This window comes from Corvus kubaryi, unplaced genomic scaffold, assembly GCF_017639235.1.
Source record: "Corvus kubaryi isolate FWS band 111438036 unplaced genomic scaffold, C.kubaryi_AGA036_p1.0 37308, whole genome shotgun sequence".
NCBI classification, from domain to species: domain Eukaryota; kingdom Metazoa; phylum Chordata; class Aves; order Passeriformes; family Corvidae; genus Corvus; species Corvus kubaryi.
Genome location: NW_024581096.1, coordinates 4,344,406 through 4,366,861, shown reverse-complemented (window position 1 = coordinate 4,366,861; position 22,456 = coordinate 4,344,406). Strand labels below are relative to the sequence as shown.

At 34.6% G+C, this 22,456-nt stretch overlaps 1 protein-coding gene across 1 annotated transcript in view; it reads right to left on the bottom strand.

Moving 5' to 3' along the window:
• Positions 1 to 22,456, bottom strand: part of PDE4D (phosphodiesterase 4D) — a 551,221-nt gene that overhangs the window by 373,892 nt on the left and 154,873 nt on the right. Inside the window, exon 3 of the mRNA XM_042028299.1 lies at positions 16,817 to 17,052. Coding sequence (XP_041884233.1) covers positions 16,817 to 17,052 — 236 coding nt within the window. The remainder of the gene's footprint in view (positions 1 to 16,816; positions 17,053 to 22,456) is intronic.

Genomic DNA, 22,456 nt, shown 5'->3' with positions numbered 1-22,456 from the left:
GGGCTTTGACACCCCCAGGCTGGTGCAGAGCTCTACTGATGAAAAGCTGAGCTGAGATGAAAGACATTTTGCACCCACTAAGTTCACAATTTCATGTAACCTCCCACTTGGAGCAGCGAGTGAAGACTCACTCTATTTCAGAAGCACACTAAAAATCACAAGCTCGATTCTCCCTAGCACTATATAATTACTGAACATAAAAGGGGACAGATCTTAAAAACATTTACTTGACTGCCTTGATTTGCAGCTGGAGTAGGAAACAACAGCAACAGTTATTACTTTCCCAGTTGGATAGCACAAGAGCAAGAGAGGAGGGATTTAGCACAGTTAGTGCTCTTCCCATTGCCTCTTCTCCACTGTACCACAGCAGCAGATTAAACGAAGCATAAATGCTGAGACCACCTCTGTGGAGTTTCTTCTTTATGTAGCAATAGGGGATGGTACTATGTTGACTGAAACTTTTTTCTAAAGTAGTTCCCAGATAATACAAATACTCTTCAACATTGATTGATCAGGAAAAACATCACTGATTGAGTACCTTACCCATTTTCAAAAAGGTTTGAAGGGTAAAGATACTTCTCCAGTTTCTTTTACAGTCTATCAGTTGACTTACTGATCTGCTCACTTCAGTACCATGGGTGGCATCCAAAATATTTTTTTTAAGCGTACACTTGTACGGAACATAGTGACTTCAGGTTCCAGGGGTTTATAAGCATTTCATTTCTGTAAGACATTATTGCACAGCTTGAAATCCTCTTGATTTTACTCTGACTTCTGACAAACAAGAAAGCCTACCAGTTAAAAAGAAAATCCCTTAAACCTAGTTTCACTCAATTCTCAGTGAAAAAAAAGCATAAACTATACTGAAATAACAAACACTAGGACAAAAACTTACAAAAATCCCCAAAACTTGGAGCACTCCAGGCAAAATCCAAGGCAGGTGAGTTTTGTATGATTTGAAGTTTTAATCAATCTCTTTTTAAAGCTGCTAGAAAATTCAAATTCTAACTGGTAAAGATTGAGCTTTTGAATAAAGAGAGATAAGCTATCTATTCAGAACTAGGCAATGTAATTCTGTAGGTCCTTTATATTACCCAAGCCATATGTGAAGCTCATACTCATTTTCTTAATGTGTTTCATAATTTCTGATCAGAGTTTGGATTACTGAACCCTCCCTTATATCTGCTATTCAAGTTCTCTTAAAGATTAAAGAAAAAAAAGAGGCTACTACATATTTTATCAATTCAACTGAACCAATATTTCTCGTAGGGTTAATGTTGAAACAACTCTTTTTTAATTATGTAGTTTTCTCTCTACACCTCTTTAATTTCTTTAAGATCTCACTCAGCTGTCACAGTTTTTTCCAACTTTATCAAGCAAGACAGAAGGAAAAAATAAAAATGTTTTTAAATTAGCTTTAAAGTAGTCCATTTGCAGGAATAGCAATACATGTATTTTGGATGACTGTTCTCAGGTAGTAAGAAGGCAAATTAATGGAAAGGTTCATGCCAATAGATTCCAGTTAATTACACTCAAGCCCTCCTAAAAAAATATTTTCTTATTTTATTTGTATTTCTAAATAAAGCAGTAGATCCTATAACCATAATTAGAATGAATAATAGTGCTTATTTTCTTCTTGGAAACAGCATTCAGAATAAAATTACATTAATCTGTATCATATATGTCTGTTATTGGACTTATTTAACATGTACCTAATCTTAAATTTGTCAGATACAGACAAAATATTTAAAATATAATGCATTGAAACTAATTAAAGAGTAAATATTTGTAGCAGAGGAGAAACTTCATATTTTAATTTTATACTCAAGAATAAGGATTGGTCATTTTTTAAAAATAAATTAATCTTAAGCAAACAAATCATATAGATGTGATTTATCTTAATAAATTACATTTCTAATCAATACATTCTTTATTACTTGCTTTTGGTGAATCAAAAATGTTAACAGTTTGAATAATAAAATATAATTTTGCATGCCAATGGATTACTTGTTATTTAAATGAAGGATAGAGGAGAAAGTAGCATCCATTAATGTATGTGAGTGTAAATATTGGCAATTTAATTTCCCTTCTGTAATTTTCCAAAGTAAAGGTCTTTATTGAAGCATATTAACTTCAAGTCTACAGCATTATCTATCAAAATTGTCGTTTGTTACTTGTGCATCTTATACTTGCTAGAAATACCATGGTGATATTAATGGCTTTATTTTCTGAGCTTAGGTCATATTGGTTTGATAGTCCTCTGGCTAAAACCACTAGGAGGTTTTTCTGCTGTCTTCATTGCAACTTGGATTGTTCAGCTCATATTTAAGCTACAAGTGAACATTATTTAAATTGCAGTACTTGCCTGAAGCCTGTATAATATATCAGGTTTAGTTATGCTCTGAAAAGATGAAATTCATTGGCTGAAAATTCTGTCACATTTGTCAAATTAATCACTTGCATAAGAAGAGTACTGCCCTCCAGAGACAAATGTGAAAGATCTCATAGGCAACTGTTTGCACAGTAAAATGCCATGTTTTTTCAAATTACTTCTTTTACAGAAGTGGTGGAATGCTTTTATCTGATCTTATCACTTCAGCTAGCACCCACCCGTTCTCTTCACCTCCTTCTTTCCTCTCACCAGTATTGTCAAGTGGAGAGAAATAGAGATTGAATTATTAGAATGTACTTTTCAATTCTTTAAAAAAAAAAAAAAAAAAAAAACAAAAACAGAAATTTGAGCTTCTGCTTGATATTTGCAGAATTTATAAACCATACAGGGATGCTAGCCAGCTTGTCACTATCCAAGGCAGCAATCACAAAGAGAGAAACTCTGAAACCATTCCCAGCTGTGTCTCTCCTGGATCAATGTTAACTGAAGCACTGTAGCCCTGCTTCTCCTCTAGCTCATCATCAGCTTCACACAGGCAATAGTAGACTTAGAAATTATTACCTATTTTAGAGCACTGTGACTACATGCTGCTTGTACTAACATGGTCCAGTGCAATCAGAATGTGTTAATTTTGTACTCAAAAAGGGATTAAGATGGGGTCACGGATGCTGGAAATTATCAGTGCCTAGCCACTATTGTGATTAACAGCTCAGAATTAATGGGGAACTCTTGTAAAATTTTATCTTTCCATTTTTGTTACTGGTGGTTTGGAGGTTGTAGGTCCCATTGTTTCTTAATAGAGAACTCTTTAATGAAAGAATGTTCATATATTCAGTATCATGAGGGTATTCGTGAGCAAAACAGCAGCTTTCCATGCACATAAAATGTTGGTAGTGAATACTTTCCCAAAAATGTGTGTAATCTATATCCTTGTAGGAAGCAAAAAATACTGCAATTCCTACCTACAGAATAAGTACAGGTTTATTTTCTTGCAATGTGCAATAATAAAGAATTATTCCATTAACATCTGTCCTTGGGTTTTAGATATAAGCAAACACCTCATACATCAAGGAATTAGGATTTTGAGTGCTGCTGATCATTCAGGTGACTAAATCATCAGTTTTGATCTTATTCATGATGAATAGCTAACATTCATTTAATGCTGAAGTAAAAAACACCACCAGTAGCTTAACACTTATGATTTCTCTGACTGAGAGATAGTGCTCAGTAAGAACTTTTAATCCACTTACTGCTTTTATTACTGAAATAATTGCTGACAGTAAATGCTGTCATAAAATAGGTAGTGTTGGGCAATTTCAGTTGAAATGATTGAGAGAAAGAAATTAAACTATAACTTCTAAGTGAATTTTATATTCTTAGTTCATTCTCTTACACCACTCTACTGGTAGTAAAAATATTTCCAGTGTTTTCCAAAGCATTTTGCACTCTTCAATGTGTTGTGGCATACCCTCTTAATTCTTAGTTAAGCACATTGTAATATTGATATGTTTGTGTTATGTAGCTATGTAGCTATTAAGCGCCATACAGGTCTTGATCTTTCATATGGAAAATGCTATAGAAGGAGAAATTATATTAATTTAAACAATTTCAACAATATCACTTATTAATTCTCATCATAGTTCCCTGGTACTTCCTGTTACTTCATTCATTCTCCATGCACATTTTATTAGCCTTGACAAAATGTATGAAAATGATAGCATAGCTTTTCCAGGAGATTTCTTTGCTTGTCTTCACCTTGCTTCCTGGCAAATGCCTTACCACAATCAAGCTTGGCTTATAAGTTTGATTTTCTGTGCTTTGTAGAGTGAGAAGTTTTCTCCAAATATCTTCAAAAATTCTTATGGAGTGCAGGCTATTTATCTAATAACCTTTCTAAATTATCTATTCTATTTAAAGTAATTTTAGTTTTTAATAAAACAAAACAGATAACAATTACTGAATTCCCTGTGTTAAAGCTGCTAGTCCTACCACCTGGATTTAAATGAATGATCAATTAAAAAAAAAAAGCATTGGATTTCTAAATAAGATTCAAAGCCAAAAGAGAGCATACAATTTTTTTTTTCTCATTGTAATGCTAATAGCATCTCATGAATTGGTTCAAAAGAAAGTAACAATTACTACTGCTGTATTAGAGGACCATATTACTTCTGTTATCCTGCACTATCATCAGGGCTCATTGGAAAGCACTCTACAAAGGCTTTGCCAATTTTTTATTTAATTGACTATGCTGACACTGAGACTGAGGAGCGAAGATTTATTGTCAATTGAACTGCACCTACTCAAAGGTCTAAATTACAATTAAAAAGTTTGAGGCTTGGATGTCTCTTCTCTGACTACAATTACTTTTAGTTACACCACTGTCAGTGGAAAATATTTAAGCTGAAAAGCAGAAACCTCAAATTCTTTTTGAAAATTGCAACAGTTATAATTGTATTTCAATTTTCTTTAATACATGTTCTCTGATGTTACTTTCCTGGTTATCTCTGCTCAATATTTAAAATCACTTGAAAAGTTTAGTGCTTATTTCCTCAATTTTTTCAACACAGTTCAAGGTCTGTTTCTCATTTTTACTTGGGCTTTGGTAAACTGCTCTCGCTAATATTTTTAACAGCTTTTTAACTGCTGGAGCTTTTTGTTTGGGGGTTTTATTTTCAAAATTCAAGATGTATCAAGGCAAGGCAAAACAACCCTGTATTGAAATGACTGTGCTCAAATACAGGGGAGCCTCTTACATGTAGCAACTCCTAGAAATTCCTCACCATTCTTGGAAATTGCAGATATCACATCTGTCAACAGGTATTATGTAAGGGTAAGAGCATATCAAAGGAATAATGGTTCTTCAATTCAGCCTGTAATTGAAATGCTACTTAAATTTGACGGGGATTCAGGATGCTCAGGTTCTATTCAGGTCAGTAATGGAGATCCCAAAAACAGCACTGACATGATTTGATTACGCACTTAGGCATTTGGCAAGAAGAAAAATCGTCAGCGGTCGGGTCATCAGAAGCACAGAAAAGTTTCTAATACAAATGCAGTATTCACTAATATTGAAAGAAATCTAACTCTCAAGTATATTCATATGTAGGAATGAATCTGTTTCTCAGGTTGGTAACTTCTGCTTTATTTTGTATAAACCTTCTCTAAAGTATATGTAACCTTTGCTTTATCCAGGAAACCAGTAACAATCATCTGAAATACAAGCATGTTAGTGAAGAGCTTAAAGATTTTTAAACTACAGATAACCCAACTTTTCTTGGTTTGTGTTGTTATCTTAATATTAGGGGTTTAAAGGCTTTTTTTATACCTCCTTCATTTTTGTCTGATTTCCTCCTCTACTACATTAAAAAGATCATAGTTCTATTGCATTTTTAAATAATTGTTATTCACTTTAAGCTAGCATGTAATTTTTACTTAACAGAGAATATCTTAAGATTCTTTTTTCCCTCTATTTTCAATTAAGGGTAAATTTATGGAACTATCTCCAGAGGAAACCCCAGATTACTGATATCTTTACATTAATCTCCCACACAGCTTTTAGCACCTCTGTGTAGGCTGCATCCTGTCACCACTTAATTTAAAAGGTTTTTGCCACCATCCCTTCATGCAGAAGAAGCAGGCCTTGCAAGAATGTTCTAAATCAAGAAATTTTAGAAACAAACATAAACATGACAAAACCATAGTTATTGTCTGAATTTACACCAATTAATATGTGAATCAAAAAGCACAATTATGTATTCACATTTGATGCAGAACAGCAATTGCTACTGATTCATGCATACATAATAAATGAAGCATTTCAAAAGCAATATTTGGACCTAAGAATTTTTTCATATGTTTTACTTTTGCAATTATAAAATATGATTAGACCTTTGACTGTGAAAAATAACTAGCATGACATCACGCTTTACTTCTGTTTATTGAACATCTTGCTGTAGTTTTCTCTCTAAATTTAACAAGTGATGCTACTCACATTTGAATTTATATTACCTATGAAAAAGCTGACTATTCATTTCCCACAATTGCACAAAGCATTCAATAATTTTTTTAACATAAAATATTGTAGAAGCCATGGTACTCTATACAGCATAAGTTACTGATATACACATTTTATAAGTTACTGTATGCAGTCTACTCAAGGTACTCCATCAATCATGCATGTGTCCAGTGGTGATAACTTCAAAACATACTGAACTCAGGTCTTCTGTCAAAGATAAGGAACAGTTACAAAAATGGCACAGAACATGAAAGAGAACTATCTTACATTGTGGCAGGCTAAGAAAAGCAGAATATGTGTGATTAATAGATGTTTTAACAGTTGATGGAGATTGTAATAAACATCTGTAAGCATGTAAATATCTGGAGGAGAAAGGAGACATGAGCTGAAACAGGTTAACAGAAGGAAACTAAGGAAGGAAATACTGCAGTATGATTGCAGCCAGAGAAAGACACAACTCCCTCAAACTTTTCAAAGTAGTCATAAAAATCCAATTGCTTGTATATAAAACTAGATAAAAGCAGCTGAAAATCCATACTGCTGATTTGTTTCAATTGAAATGTCTCGACTTCTGCTGTTCAATGAATTTCTGGTCTTACATAGCTATCAAAAATTATCTTTATTTTCTGTTAGGGATATGCAGACATCTGACGTGTTTGATCTGATAAGGCCATAGAGTGTCACAATGAAACCTTTTATTGTAAGGTCTGTGAGGTTCTGTATCCATCTAATCACACTTTTCTCATCATCAAGCTGTTGTATTTAATCAACCTGTCACCTACATCAGAAAAAATAAAAGAGTTACCTTTGAATTAGAGAAAATTATAGTTGAAAAGGCATGCGGAAAGAGAGAACAGAATAGAACTATCACCTAGCCATTACCTGAGATTGCACAGGAACTTACTTAATTGAAAGTAATAGCAGTCAGCCAGATCTTACTCTATCCCATGGAGTAGATAGTCTGTACTCAGAAGTTAAAGACACAGATCTAAGAAAAACATCCCATAAAATTTATTCACTGCTTGGAAAGAGGTAAAACTGGAGTTTCATGGCTTGGCCCTTCTATTTTATTTCCTGTAACAATAACAAAAAACTACCTGTCCATATATTTTTTCAAGATAGTTTTGAAGTCCTTTCTTTTAATCTCCACTTTATAGACTTTATGTCTTTTAAAGACCATTTTATGGAAAGATAAACTATGGTATATTTTTCTGAAGAGGATCTGATTCGTTTTCTATTCAGAGACCTAATGTCTAGCCTTTGTCTGAAATGAAAGGGAAGCCAGAAGATAATCTGGAGCCTTAGACTAGAAAGAGAAAAATTAAGTTATTAGTTGAGTGAATTTACTTAAAAAACTGTTCTCAGAGACTACACCTATTGTAAAATATGTATGTGGAGATCACTTTCTATGCTGGATCATTTCAATGTATCATTTTGATTACAATGGTGAAGAAAACAACTTCCTCTTTTCAGAATCCCATTTATACCCCTGTGTTCCAAACTGGAATATTATTACTTTTCTGCTCTATGAATTTTCCACTTAATTTTTTTAATGGAATGCAAAGAATTGATAAATAAATTCAATAAATTCAAATCTGATTTTCTCCATTTAAGCTTTATGCTTAATAAGAGATTATATTGTTCAAATTGAAAAAGTGCTCCATAGTGAAAAGAAAATTAAGTTTCATAAGTAAGAATATGAAATTATCTTTTTCTCTAAATAAAATTTCAAAAAAAATATGTCATTTAATGAAATAACATTTTGGTAAAACTTTCTTGTTATGCAATTTTTTTTTTTCTATTGCAACAATGCATAATCCTACACGTGAAATGCCTTATCACTACTACCTAAAATATTCTATGTATACTTGGCTGTTATATTTTACACTATTTAAATATCAATCTTGGAAGCTGTTAGATACTCAAATTCTAAAGTGAAATTTGGAATCTGCTTTAACTGCATCATTTTCTAGTAATGTAAACTGTTACTGGAAATATGTTAAAAATATATAAATCATAAAAACAAATTAAGGCCTTGCTATGCACATTCTTATGTGTTAGTCAAGTTATGGTGACCAATAGTCTGAACATGGATGAAATTTCTGCAGAATCAAGCTGAAGGAATGCATATTATTAACAGGTAGCCATGGTCTAGAAAAACTATTACAAGGCATTTTATGAGAGAATGACTACACTTAGCCTGACCAAGAGTTCTTCTAGAGAGTATCCTGTAACCTGCACTGGCCATAAGCAAATATTTGAAAAAAGAAAGAACAAGACAGCCATAATTTATACACCTACAAAGGCAAGTAACTTCCTAAAAATCCACCCATTTTCCTCTCAGAGAATTTTTTTAGCCAAGGAATGTTTAAGTTATAAATAGAATAAAGCCATAAAATAGCATCCAATTTTAGTATGACCTGTGTTTACTAATTACTAGATTATGTGGTCAGATGCTTCTCTCCACACGATTGTACTGAAGTAAGAGATGTAAGAACTGCTGACAACCTCTTGATTTGCTACACAGCCCAGACCTTTTCTTTGCCTGTGCAACTCCTGGTCACTTGCTAATTTAGAGAAAGAAGCACATGAGAAAAAATAAAACTGTAATCAGTCTTAACAGAGATCATACAATAGCGACTCTGCACACAGACCTGTAGAAAGATGTAAATGCTCAGAATTAGTATGTTTCCGATTTGATTTTCTCACTCGTGCTTTGGCTGCTCAGAGACTAGGCATCATTCTTCTTACAACCACATCAGGTGCCTCTGAGCTGCTCTGTGCTCTCCTTCAATGATCAACCATATCCTTCTGGGCCATTGTCTCAAAGCTCGAATTCACCCACAACTGCTGGCTGGATCACTCTTTTGAAATGATTTCTTTTTTCCCTTAGATTTATGCACCTTTGACAGTCCAGTTTCCTGTTTGTATTTATACGCTGCTCTGAAGGTGATTGGAATGTCAATCAGAAAGAGCCCAACACACTTCTTCACTAGTGAAGCTAATCTAAAAAAATAATTTCCAACATGAAAAAATCCTTGTCAAGATGTATTCTTCTGACTGGATAAGCTCTCTGATTTCTTTTGTCATCTCTAAATTGGTGTAAATATGACATAGTGAAGAAGTATATATTAAGATACTGTTGTGTTATGCATTACTTTTCACATTGCACTATCATTGGTGAATCACTATTTTCAATTTCACACAATTTTGAAAAGTGTGTGGATTTGGGTTTGATTGACTGCCCAAAAAAGTATTTTAACAAAATAACTACTTTGCTGATTAATTACCCAAAAAAAACCCAGACAATACGTGAAAAGCACAAGTCTTTTAAAAAATATTAATAGACAACTATACTAATATTAAAAAAAATTTACATCAACCACTTATGCTACAGAAAGTAAAGCTGTCTTAATGAACGCCCAGCCTTCCCCTACCTCACTGAAACTTTAACCCATTAGAAGCAGTCTTTTACTTTTGAGCTACCCCTAAGGTGGGCCATTGTAGCTGTAGACCTTGGCACCAATAACCATCTAAGCAGATGACTGTTCAGCAGACTAAGAAGAATCATCAAGAGAAATCATTTAAAGGAGTCATTTAGCAAAAGACCTGTCTCTTTAAACAATCAAATAAGCTATGGAACAAAAAACCGGTCTTTCCTACCCTATTTAATACAAAGAAAATTATGTGAATGCAAAAACAAAGAACAAGTGTAGTCATACTAAAAATCCCCTCCTCCTTTTATGGAATTCATACAGGAATTTAATAAAAATTGAATTTTAAAATAATACTTTAATCATAAAAGTACTACATAATCAGCCATCGACTCTCTTCTAGTATGATGGGTAAACTGTGACTCAGGGCTTAGAAACAATAGAAGGACATCAAATTGGTTGAACAGTGAATCTCTGATAGAGATAAAAAAGAAGTGCTGGAGGTAGAAGAAGAAATACATTTTCAAGGAGGAATACTGAAGTCTCCCCTGGGTTTTCAGGCATGGCATCAATAAATCCAAACCTCAGCTCAAGATGAACCTGGCAACTGAGATGAAGGGCAACCAAAAGGTACATCAAAGACAAAAATAAGAAAAAGGTTAACATGGGCCTGCTGCTGAATGGAGTAAGAAAGCAAGTGACAAAGAACATGGAAAATGCTGAAGTATTCAAACCCTTCTTTTCCTTATTTTCTTGGCAGTGTCTGTTCTCAGGCCTCCCAGGTCAACTTGTCCAGAAGCAAAGTTTTTAGAAGTAGAAGATACCACCCCCTGTGGGGGAAGATCAAGTTAGGTTTAAGCTCCTGGAACCACATAGTATGGTTTTAGATTTTTTCTGATTTATCTAATGTTTGAAAGTAACTGTTTCAAAATACATATTTTAAACAATAATTGTACATTCTTTCTTAAACTAGAAAATACATTCACACATAGACTATACATCCACAATTTACAGTAATATCTGTTTCCAGTCTATGCTATATGAATAATTACATCAAATTGAAAAATTAGAAATTTTACCATTGTTGAATAAAACAGCAAGAGTTGATCAAAATTCCAGTTTTTAAAAAGGATTTCAGAATAGTCAATGCTGGACTGTACACAGTACCTGCTGTCCTCCATGTCCTCCACCTGTGATTCAGATCTAAATCATTCACTTAACACTAGACATAAGTTTAAAAAATCCTTTTCTTTGGGAGATGAGGGGCTGGAGATAATTGTGACATCTGAAGCTATCCACAGGTACTAAGAAATATTATTATGCAAGTAAGTATTCTGGTACAGGACCAGCCATCTTCACAGCTTCCTTACATCTCTTAAACATCAAGTCAATGAAGGTCTTGACAAACAGAATTATTTTTATATCATTCTCCAAAATTGTGCCAGGATCCATATAGCACTATAGAAATTGTGGATGCTGGTCATCAGAAGACTGTCTTAAAAGCCAAAGCTTGGATGCCATAAACATTAACATTTCTAGCATCAACTTAACCTCAAAAATTCCCACTAGTTTCTCCCACTGAGAAATGTGCACTTAAATGCTGACTCAATTTTGGTTTCCACAGTAATTAAATACTGGTTTTCTTCATGACAGATACTGCATTTCTTTCAGAGTTTGATGTGACTGAGTCAGTATGACAGAAACACAGGTTCAATGTGAGTCTGGATGCGTAACGACAGTAATGTGCTTAACTCCTACTACTAACAATTCAGAACCTTCCAAGACCTGATCAGTAAAATTCTCCTTGACATAGTAAGTTTAGTTTAAAGGTTGAGATGAATGTAAGGCACATTTTTTTTCCCCAAGATCTATCCTCAACTTTCTAACAGGTAGTACAAAGCAGACACAAAACCATGAGTCAAAAACTCTTGAATTCTCTTCATAGTTTGATTCCCAACTTGTTCTTTAGCCTTGGCCAGTTGTACTATCTCTTTGCATGCATGCTTTCCTATGCATAAAATGAAAATAACACTATGTTTTACTAACTGAAAAGGTTACCCAAAGGCATCGTGAGAATTTTCTCATGTTTATAATGCTTTTGAAATAAAGAAGTACACAATAAAAGCACTAAGAATTATTGTGTTGCTCTTCATTATTCCTTACTAGCAGGAACACTGATGCTGTTGAAGAGAGCCTAGACCCATGAGAAGCTTTCTGAGAAAAGTAACTACTTGGCAGGCTCAAGGTCATAATTCTGAGTTTAAAAATAAATTAAATTTTAAAATTTCCTTTTTTTCTCTTTCTTTTTCTTTCAGAAGACTGTAAACCATAGATTCCACTTATTTTCACTACATACACTACTCTATTGAGTTGCAAATAAATAGACCTGAAGAGCAGCTTTTCCCAGCTTTTATTTTTATTGTGTGTTACTTGGCTAAGGTCAAATCTTACTGCTTTTATGATCTCTCTCCAACACTCATTTGCTTAAAACAAAAAAAAAAAAAAAAAAAAAAAAAAAAAAAATAGCATCCTAGCCGCTCTTTTAAAAATAGTTTGCTGGTATAGTAAGCAAATAACTGCAAAATTATGGCTCAGGATACACGTATTTCAGTTTCTAAAATTTGAAAAAGCTTTTCTTGCCCTGACTACAGAGGACAAAATCTAGTCTTTGAGGTATTCTTTGGACACGAAAAAGACAATAAGCAAGCAAGTGGTAGGCATTAAGACACATTTAGCTTGAAACTAGATTCTCATTCTCTATTGCCATAGTATCAAACTTACAGTGATGACGCTAATAACAATTTGCTAATATTTCTTTTCAAAAACAGATATTAAAAATTTTAACTTCATCTTTAAAGGGCCTGGGGATAATTTGAAATCAAGTTTTCATCTGATTTCCAATATACAGTGTTGATTGCCTCTTTAGTGGATAATAAAACACAGAAGTTTTAAGCAGTATGGTGACTATCTAATCCACAGAACTTAAATTAAGGAAAAATATAAATTAAGACAGAAGGAACATTGCAAAAAAGATACTTCAGAAATTAGCTGTCGTGTAAATTTTTCTTGTAGCTCCCTGGAGTTTCATAAACACACTAATATGCACACTCTCAGTTGTACATAAGCAACACAAAAGCAATTTTAAATAGATTTTATGTTGTACAATTAAAATAATCTCTCCCAAATGATGTTTGAGCAAAGACTAGAATAAATAGTAAGAAGAGACACTATACATACCAAATCACAGATAACTAAATGAAACACCAGGTTATTTTATATATTTTTGTTATGAAAACCTTTCTAAGCTCTTTTTTGTTCCAAAACAACTTTTTGCTTTCATACAATGTTTTTAATGAAATCTTCAAGTGTTTGATATACTCATATTTCTGGAGCTTGCATGCAATTAACATGACATTTCCCATCAGATTTTGTCAGTCATATGTGTTAAGAGGACACAAGTATCACAGCAACAACTGGGATAGTCCTTTTTCACTGAAAAAGCTATTCTTAAAAGGCAAAACAAAGAAATACTTCAATCCCTGACACCTTGGATCTATACCACGGAAAGGGTGGATATATGTGCCGCGGCACACGTGCCGTGTCGCTTCCCACCTTCTCATAACCATCTCTTCTTCAGAGTTAGGCAATGAAGAGATTGTTTCCAGAACAAAGGTGACTGAATAGACTTTCATCATATTTCATGGAGCTTTTGACAAATCAATACCATAATTACAAAGAGATCAATTATCCCAAATCACAAGTCCTAGAATTTGAAAGAAGAAATAAAATATATGGTATCACACATGCTACGTAACATAAAGATTTGCTAGTGTATTGGATCAGGGTGGGAGTTGTGGCTATTGGTCAAATATAGAGGTAAGTAAACCTTTGAAATAGTTATTACAAAGTAGGTAAGATAAATACCTTAAATCTCTTCAAATAAATAACTTCCCATACATAACAGTCCCCCACCATTTTAATACCAGCTGCTTTGGAGAAAGCAAAAGCATTCTGTTGTCAATCATCTCTTATCTGTGCATGCCATATTAAATGCCATTATAGCTGTTGCCTACACCAAAACCATCAGTAAATTAATTACAGTTATTTGAGGAAAACTGGCCAAAGCATACACCACACCCCAAATAGGCAAGCTATCCCAGCTTACAGTAAAATATCACATTTAATATTGTATATATACATTGCTTATAAAATAAATATAAAAAATTAAAATAAAAAATAAAAATAAGAATAAAAACTGAAATATTAAAATAAATTGTCTGCCTGTTTCTAGTCTTTCCCATAGAAGGTCTGGCAATTATTAAATTTCAGAATTGTAATGGATTATACCAGCTGCAGGGTCAGCCTATCCATTTTCAAGCACTTGTGCTTATAGCAGGTTAAGCATTTTTGTACGTGAAACTTCAATAGGAGACGTAAATTCTTCATGTTAACAATGATATTTATTAGGGTCTCGGTCTAACCTGGACGAAAAAAATAAGAATCTGGCTCCATGTATGCATGGAAGGAAATTAGAAGGGTGAAAGAAATGGCAAGGCATTGTGATGTCTCAGAGTCAAAAGGGTAAGAGTTTACAAAGTATGAAAGATTAAGACAAAGCATTCCCGAAAAACTGCTTTCCAGCTTTTAATCTCTGCTGCTGTTTGGATTTGTTTGGTTTTTTAAAATATAAACTTTGTTTTAATTCCTCTACAAAGCTAAGACACAACCAGAAAAAAATCCTGTGACAGCGTAGAGAGGAAAAAGGGAGAGAAAAGGAGAATGAAAATGGAAGTTTGTGTATATACACATGCATATGTGCATGTCCAGGAACAGAACACATATTTTATTTAATGACCACTGACATTGTTTTTAATTTTGCACATTCCAGTCATTTAAATCACAGCATAAGGGCTTTATAATGCTATCTTTTAAATCTTTTAGCATATTCTTCCAAAACCATACATTTATAATTTAGGATGTTTTCAGTGGTGAAATTCTGCTTCAGAATGAGTGTGCATGACCCAAATGCTCTTCTAGCTTCATTTACCTACTGAAGACAGAGAATCCTCACACCCATACTTTGATTCCCTCTCCTCAATTGCACATTTCAAAGGCAAGGGAGGTAAGCTGCATCTCCACAGACATAATAGGACCCCTAAGTTTATGTACTTTCATGCAGACAAGAAGACAGATAAAAGGATAGCTTTCTCCAGATGTTTGGCTGGCATAATAAGCATGTAAATGGGATTTTCATAGCTGCTTGAGAGAGAGCTAACAACCGAAAAATAGAACTAAACATCTAGAGAAATTTAATTTCCTGAACAATATTCTTCCTGTATTTGTAATTGTTCTTTAGCTAAGACAGAATCATAAAAGCTAAAGATTTTATATTACAATGTAAGATCAAAATTACAATTTCTTTTGCTGTTGTGTTTAGATTTAGTTTATTTGTTTAAACAGCCCGGCAGTTCCATTCAACGATCTGTCTGGTGTTTCCCTGTCACTCTCAGAAAAAATCTTGTTTTGCCCAGCTTCAAAACACATTCCTACCAACTAATTCCTACCAATAAATGGCATAGACAGGGTACAAAGCTATCTCTTACTGCTGAGGAGAGATTCATACCCACAGAGAAGCCTCTCAAAGAAGCAATCATTCTCTGAGCACAGCAGATTGCTACGCATAGTAACCACAAGGTTTTAGATCTCTTATTTGAGTAACCTTCGAACTGTCTTTCTCTGGTGTATTTGAATCCAGCCTAGAAAATAACAGTCTCCAGAAATTTATAATCACTGAGCCATTGTCATCAGACAATGTTTTTCTTTCTGCTTTCTAATCTTTCTGATGTATCACACCTTTTTTTTCCAGTCAGTGTTACTAGAAGCATTGCACTTATTTTCCTTCCATAACTCAATCTTCTCTCCAGACTCCATGGATAAAAACAAAAAAATCAAAACACCAATCTATCTTCAAAACATCACTAAATTTCATTATATTTAACTCTCCAAATAATATTTTCATTTGTAAACAATCTAAATGTTTACATGCTTTTATGGATGTAGTCTGTATTTCTGTGAGCATATTTCTAACTTCTTCAAAAAATAAAGATATCTAGGAGGAAATAAGATATGGGAAGTGATATTAAATTCAATATTAATATTAGCTGGTTTTTTTGGCTAAACACCCTAATGAGTATTTATGCGTTTACTCATGTACTACAAGTCCTACATTCCTTTCAGAACTAGATTATTCAGAATATAGTATTCTCTCAGGACATATGTTCTAAAATTCTTAAGTACTGCATTTTAGATCTCGGTGTGTTCATGTTACCTTTTCCTTATATATTATCATGTTACCAAAAAGCTGCACTGCCTTCACCATAGTAAGCAAAAATTTCATAATAAACACTTTATATTTTGGAAAATAAGGACTGAAAATAGGATGTTATCAAAAAATTTAAGAACAGGAAACTTTACTTTAGAAAACATGTATTATATAAAAAGTCAAAGATGTAATATGAGGAAACTACAATAGAAATCACTATAACCAAGTAAATTCAAGCCTTTTATGTTACAAATAATGTAGATATACAAGGGCAGGCAAAATCCCCTCAGGATTTCTTGAAACTAGTTTTGAAATTGTATCATTTTAAAAAGAATTCTGTGTATAAAAAGCTCCTTTCATCCTCTACCTCCTCCTCTTCATCATCATAAACGGTTAATCAAGCATCCAGAAACCTTCTTTCAGAATATAAAGTATTAATAATTTTCAGAGAAAATGTTTTCTAGAGTTTGCTTTACCAGATATGACCAAAAGTTTTACAAGCATTATTACCAAGTGTGAGGCACAAATTTACAGATATTTTATTCAACTTTTTCATTTAGGGGATTCAGAAACAAAATAGACTTCTCTCCTAGAAGCAGCATCTGCATCTCCCACAGGGAATGTTGAATAAATAACAAATTGCTGGACCTTACCTGCTGGACTCAGCAGCTGTAATGGCAATCAGAGGAGGTATCCTCAGTGGAAGGGTCGTGGGCCTTGGGATAGTCTCAGTATCATTCTTTTTATCCCAGTCTGCCTGTTCTAACTGCCGGAAAGCCAGCGGGGGAAGCTGAATGTTACGGGATGATAATCTCCGCACAAGATACGGCTCCATTCCCTGGGAAGACTCATCATCCTCAGTGCTGTGATGCAGAGCTTCTTCTGAAACCTATGATGAAGGCAAAAAAATACCCACCATCTAAGAAAATACTCATAATGTTAACTTGATAACTCTTTTAATTCCTTTCCGTAACTTAGTTTCTAATAAATATTATTTGCACCTTAATATAATTATTGAGAAAATTGAAAGAAATTAAAAATTATAGTCAAAAATTTCAAGGATTTAAATAATTTCTGGTTTTAAAAGCAAAGAGAAAGTATTTTTATCATGAGATTAGCACATTGCCGTCAATATTTATTCAAACCTCTATAGGGAACAAAAAGCTTGGCATTTGAATAATTTCTTTCCCACAGTATGTGTGCTTCCCTACAAGTTATCCACCTTTTGGAAGAACTGAGGGTCCAAATACTGATAATAAAATAAAATTTTTTTAAAAAGTAGTAATCAGAGATTTGAAACTATACATCTCTTGAACAAAAGCAGGAGAAACTTCATCTTATATTTTCTCAGGTGTCCCAACTCCTGTCTTTCTTTCTTGCTCACAGTAATTTAATGCTAATAGTAGGAGTTGAGCATTTAAAGCAACCACCACAGATCTTAGAAGCCTCTGAAGGTGAGGCCCTAATTAAATCTTCTGTTTAAGCATTAGTAAAAATTATTTTCAATTTAATCATCTAAAGCTATGGTAATATTCTCTGAGTCAAAGAAGAATGACAGATAATTCAGTGAGGAAAACTCCAGTTTGATTTAAAGGGGAAAAAATTTGTTCTGAAAGTTTTTGAAACTTTTAACAAACAGCTCACCATTGTAAGAGAAAATTCTCCAAAAATACACTTTTTGGAGAAGGCTTGGCAGGGGGTGCCTATGGGGGTGTTTTCTGTGAGAACGTGCCAGAAGTTGTTGGCATTTCTGACAGAGCCAATCCCAACCAGCTGCAAGATGGACACTACCCAGCCCATCTGTAGTGGTGGTAGCACCTCTGACATAACTTATTTCAGAAAGGGAAAAAAACCCTTGAGCAACTGCAACGAGAGAGAGGAATGAGAATATGTGAGAGCTACAGCCCTGCAGTTGCCCAGGTCAGAGGAAGAGGAAGGGCAGGAGGCTCCAGGTGCCAGAGCCGAGGTTCCCCTGCAGCCCATAGTGTAGCCATGGTGCAGACCATGGTGGGACAGCTGTGCCCCTGCAGCCCATGTTGATCCACGGGGAAGCAGAGATCCACCTGCAACCTGTGGAGGAGACCCATACCAGAGTAGGTGGATGCCTGAAGGGAAGCTGTAGCTCCATTGGAAGCCCTTGCTGGAGCAGGTTTGCTGCCAGGAACTGTGACCCCCACAGGAAACCCATGCTGGAGTAGCCTGTTGCTGAAGGACTGCACCTTGTGGAAGCGACCCATGCTGGAGCAGAACTGTGGTCTATGGGAAGGACTGAGATTGTGAAGAACCTTCTCCAATGGGAGGCACCACAAGGTGGAACAGGGGAAGAGTGTGAGAAGTACTCCCCCTGTGGAGGAGAGAGCAGTGGACGCAACATGATAAACTGCCTGCAGCCCCCATTCCCCATCCTCCTGCTCCATTCGGTGAGGAGGAGGTAGAGAATTCTGGAGTGAAGCTGAGGCCAGGAGGAAGGGAGGGGTGCTTGGAAGGTGTTTTAAGATTTTATTTTCTTTTTCTCGCTAACCTGTTCTGATTTGATTGGTAATACATTGAACTTCCTCAGATCAAGTCAGCTTTCCCTGTGATGGTAACTAGTGAGTGACCTCTTCCTAGACTTACCTCAACCCATAAGCCTCTCATATATTTTCTGTCCCCTGTCCAGCTGAGAAGGGGAGTGGCAGAGTGGCTTTGGTGGGCACTTGCCCTCCTGCCAAGGTCAACCCACCACAGTAACATTAATGAGCTCCACTTGTACTTGGAGCTTGAGCAGTTGCTGTAATTTTTAATCATTAAATCTTAATTAATAATTTATCTATTTTTCTTAATTCAGCTGCAATATAGTTTAAGAAAACAAATATTATAAAACGGTATGCATTAATGCAAATACTCTGAAGGAAATCAACAGTAAAATCAATCACTGTAAAAATACGACAAGAATTAATGTGTTAGAGTCATCCAGGGAGAAGTTTAACTTCATGCTTGTATTTTCAGTGTGTGCATAGTGTATATTTAAGACAGCTGAATAAATTAAAAACAATAATTAATTATAGCTCTGCAAGAAATGAAAAATGCTGATATCAAAGCTAAAAATAGTCTATCACATGAGGTTATTTGATACATTTCACCAGTTGGAGTTTTTGGGGGCAATTCCAAACACCATAAAAATCCTTGAGTTGCAGCCACATACAGTCAGAATGGGACAGTTGAACTGAGAAAGTGAACTCGGCAGCTTCCTCATTTCCTATTCAAAAATTAGAGAGGTAGAGGAATAGAATCTGAATAAAGCCAGAAGGAAAGGAAAAAATTCCAACACAAGTATTAAAGCCAGGCTTTGGAGAAATGAAATAATAGGCATCTAATGTTTATTTCAGTGACAATGAAAATTAAATCAGTTTGTGGAAAAACTGGCCACCTATTCAAGTACAAATACTCAGGCATCTAAACCAGGAAATGTTCATCATAATGATTTTATCCATCTTGGCAAACAGAAGAAAAACATTCTTTCGTAGATTTGCCTAATTTTTGAGCATGGTTTTATGAATTTTAGGCAATTTATACCAGTATTCCATTATGAAATTGTTGGGCAAGCACAGCAAAAGTCATTGCTGTCATTACCACAAAACCACTCACTAAGAAGGAAAACCAAGCTTTGGAATGGCAGGTGTGTCATTTGCTACATGAAATGATCCAACATCATTGTTGCTGATACAAGAAAACAACTCCAAGAAATAATTCTGCTCCTGACATTTCTTATCTCTGAGAATGTACAAAAGAAAAAGAAAGTTCCTGTAAAGTGTCTGTTCATGAAATCAGTTAAATGGAACATATTAGGCTTTCTTTTTTACCTTAAAGGTCTGGAAGACTCTCTGTTAATCCCTGCCCTGTAACCAATTAACTGAGTTCTAGAACATGGCAACCTTTCAGATACCAATTAACTTACTTCAACACTTTTTGTCTAGAGCAGCTCTGGGTTGGGACATTTAGAGTGTCTGTTTCCTTTTTTCATTTTTTTCTGGTTGGTTAACTTAATGCTCAAGGGATCATTTGCTAGCCTTCTAATTAGCAGGCATGTTTCTTAGTTCTTATCAGTAATTGCTCATTAGTAGGCATAGATTTTTGTGCAAAAATAAGCCATTGTAACCTAATGAACAAAAATCAGTCACATATCACAAGTTTGCCAGAAAATAAAAACAGCCTGAGAGAGGTCAAAAAGTGAAATGCACTGAAATGCAGACTGAAATGCACTGAAATGCAGACTGGTTTTTTTGCCACTTCTCTGCAGACCACTTGACACACTTAACAAGATTATCTATTTCTCACCTTCCCTAGCATTTCATAAAAAATATCTTTTAAAAGCATCACAGTATATATCTCTAACAAAGCAGTTGTGTAGTGTCAGTTCTTGAATCATCCCTAAACAACCCAACCTAGCACACCTTCTCGTTCTTTCCAATTGAAGAACAACCTGTGACATGGATCAAATGACTACTGGTATCCTAAAGTTTTTCCTTTCTCTTCCAAGAACAAATAGGCAAACTTCTAAGTACTTGAAAAACCCAGTGCTGCAGTAATTCTTCTAACAGCTTTGACATGCCAGCACAGTGCTCTTTAAAACAATATTAGTCAGGGGAAAAAAAAGGGTACAGCACCTTAACCTCTGTGTGTGTTCTTGCATTACAATGTCATGTCCAATAGCAGGATTTAATCATAAGTTATCTGAAAAATAGGTTAAAGTAATCACCTCAGTTTGTTTACTTGCAGCCCAGAGGCATGCTGAGTACCAAAGAGCCAGAGGCTACAATGAAAAGTCATTTTGGAGGTTTGACACCATTTCTTCTAATGAACAATAAGGTTGTTACTATCCCAACTACAAAACAACTTCTTGACTCAGCTCTGTGACTCAAGACTGGCTTGAGTCTGAAAATAATAATCTCTAATAATTCTACCTACATCTGTACAAAATAATTCTCTCATTTACAACAGAATACTTTGATGAAAACACCTAAATATTAATTTTATACTTTCACTTAGAATAAGAAATAATGATTTTATGCTTTATTAAAAGACGACACTGCAGTATTTACGTATTTAGTATTTATTATTTATGAATCCAATGTGTTCAAACTGATGCCTTAGGTTTTAACTTTTGTATTTTTCAAATCCTGTACTGCCTAGTGTGTAACTCTCAAGTTTCTTGTGGCCTGCTAGCTGCTGTTTTCTCATGCTGGTGAGACATAACAAAGCCTCTCCAGGCCTGCTCTCGAAGGACACCCAGACTATCCAAAAATATGCAAACTAAGAGGAGGGCAAACTTAGGATAGTTACATCATTAATAGAAGTTTTAATTGGAGAATTAACCCTGATATGCAAATGAACCAAACTTCGAAAAGTGTGAAGAACTCGTGACCCGGGGTCCATCTTGGGTGTAGCCTTTGGCCTGCCCAGGGTGTACCTTGAAGGCCCTTCAGATAAATACCTACTTTATTCCCTTCTTCTTGTATAGTCTCTGTTTTTAAGTGGCCACTTCAGGCATCAAAACAGTTCCTCTAAAAAGATGGTGACTATGTACTTAGTGTTTTACACCAGTAATTTATTTACAGGACACAAAGAATAGGTGCTGGCTTGATAGTATTATTATCTGGACTTTCTTTTCTGCTTTACTCTGAATGTTAATGGTTAGACTGGCAATGCTTTCACCATCACCATGCCTTAGCTTCTACAGCTGGATTCCCATCGAGCTATGAGTGTGTTTAAGATACACTACCACTATTTATTAACATAGCTATTTTAGCTCTAGACTAAATACACTACTCTTCTTTCAAGCAATGCTCTACTTTCCATACCTACATTCTCTTCACTTCTTCCTCACCAATAACTACTTAAATACTTTGAAAATATAACTCAAGGAAACTATCAAACCAGTAAATATTCTTGCTTTTGGACTCTCTAATTTTTATTAAAAAGTAAATGAGAATATATTATTCACAAACCATTTCAGTGATGCATTTCACTGTGACTAGATTTATTGCTATTCATTACTTGCATTATGGAAAAGGAGAAAACAATGATGATTCATACTCCTAAAATCATAGTTAAATAAAATTAACTTTTATTCTGTCAGGCAATTCTTTCCCTTTTTTTTTTTTTTTTATGATGCAAATATTTTTAGTGAAAAAGCCTCTACATGTGTTCAGAATAATTTTTTTTGCTATATCTTTCTTCAAGTGGTTTAAAATAATTACACCATTTAAAATGTGATTATTATCTCAGCATAAACTAAGTACTCATTTACATTA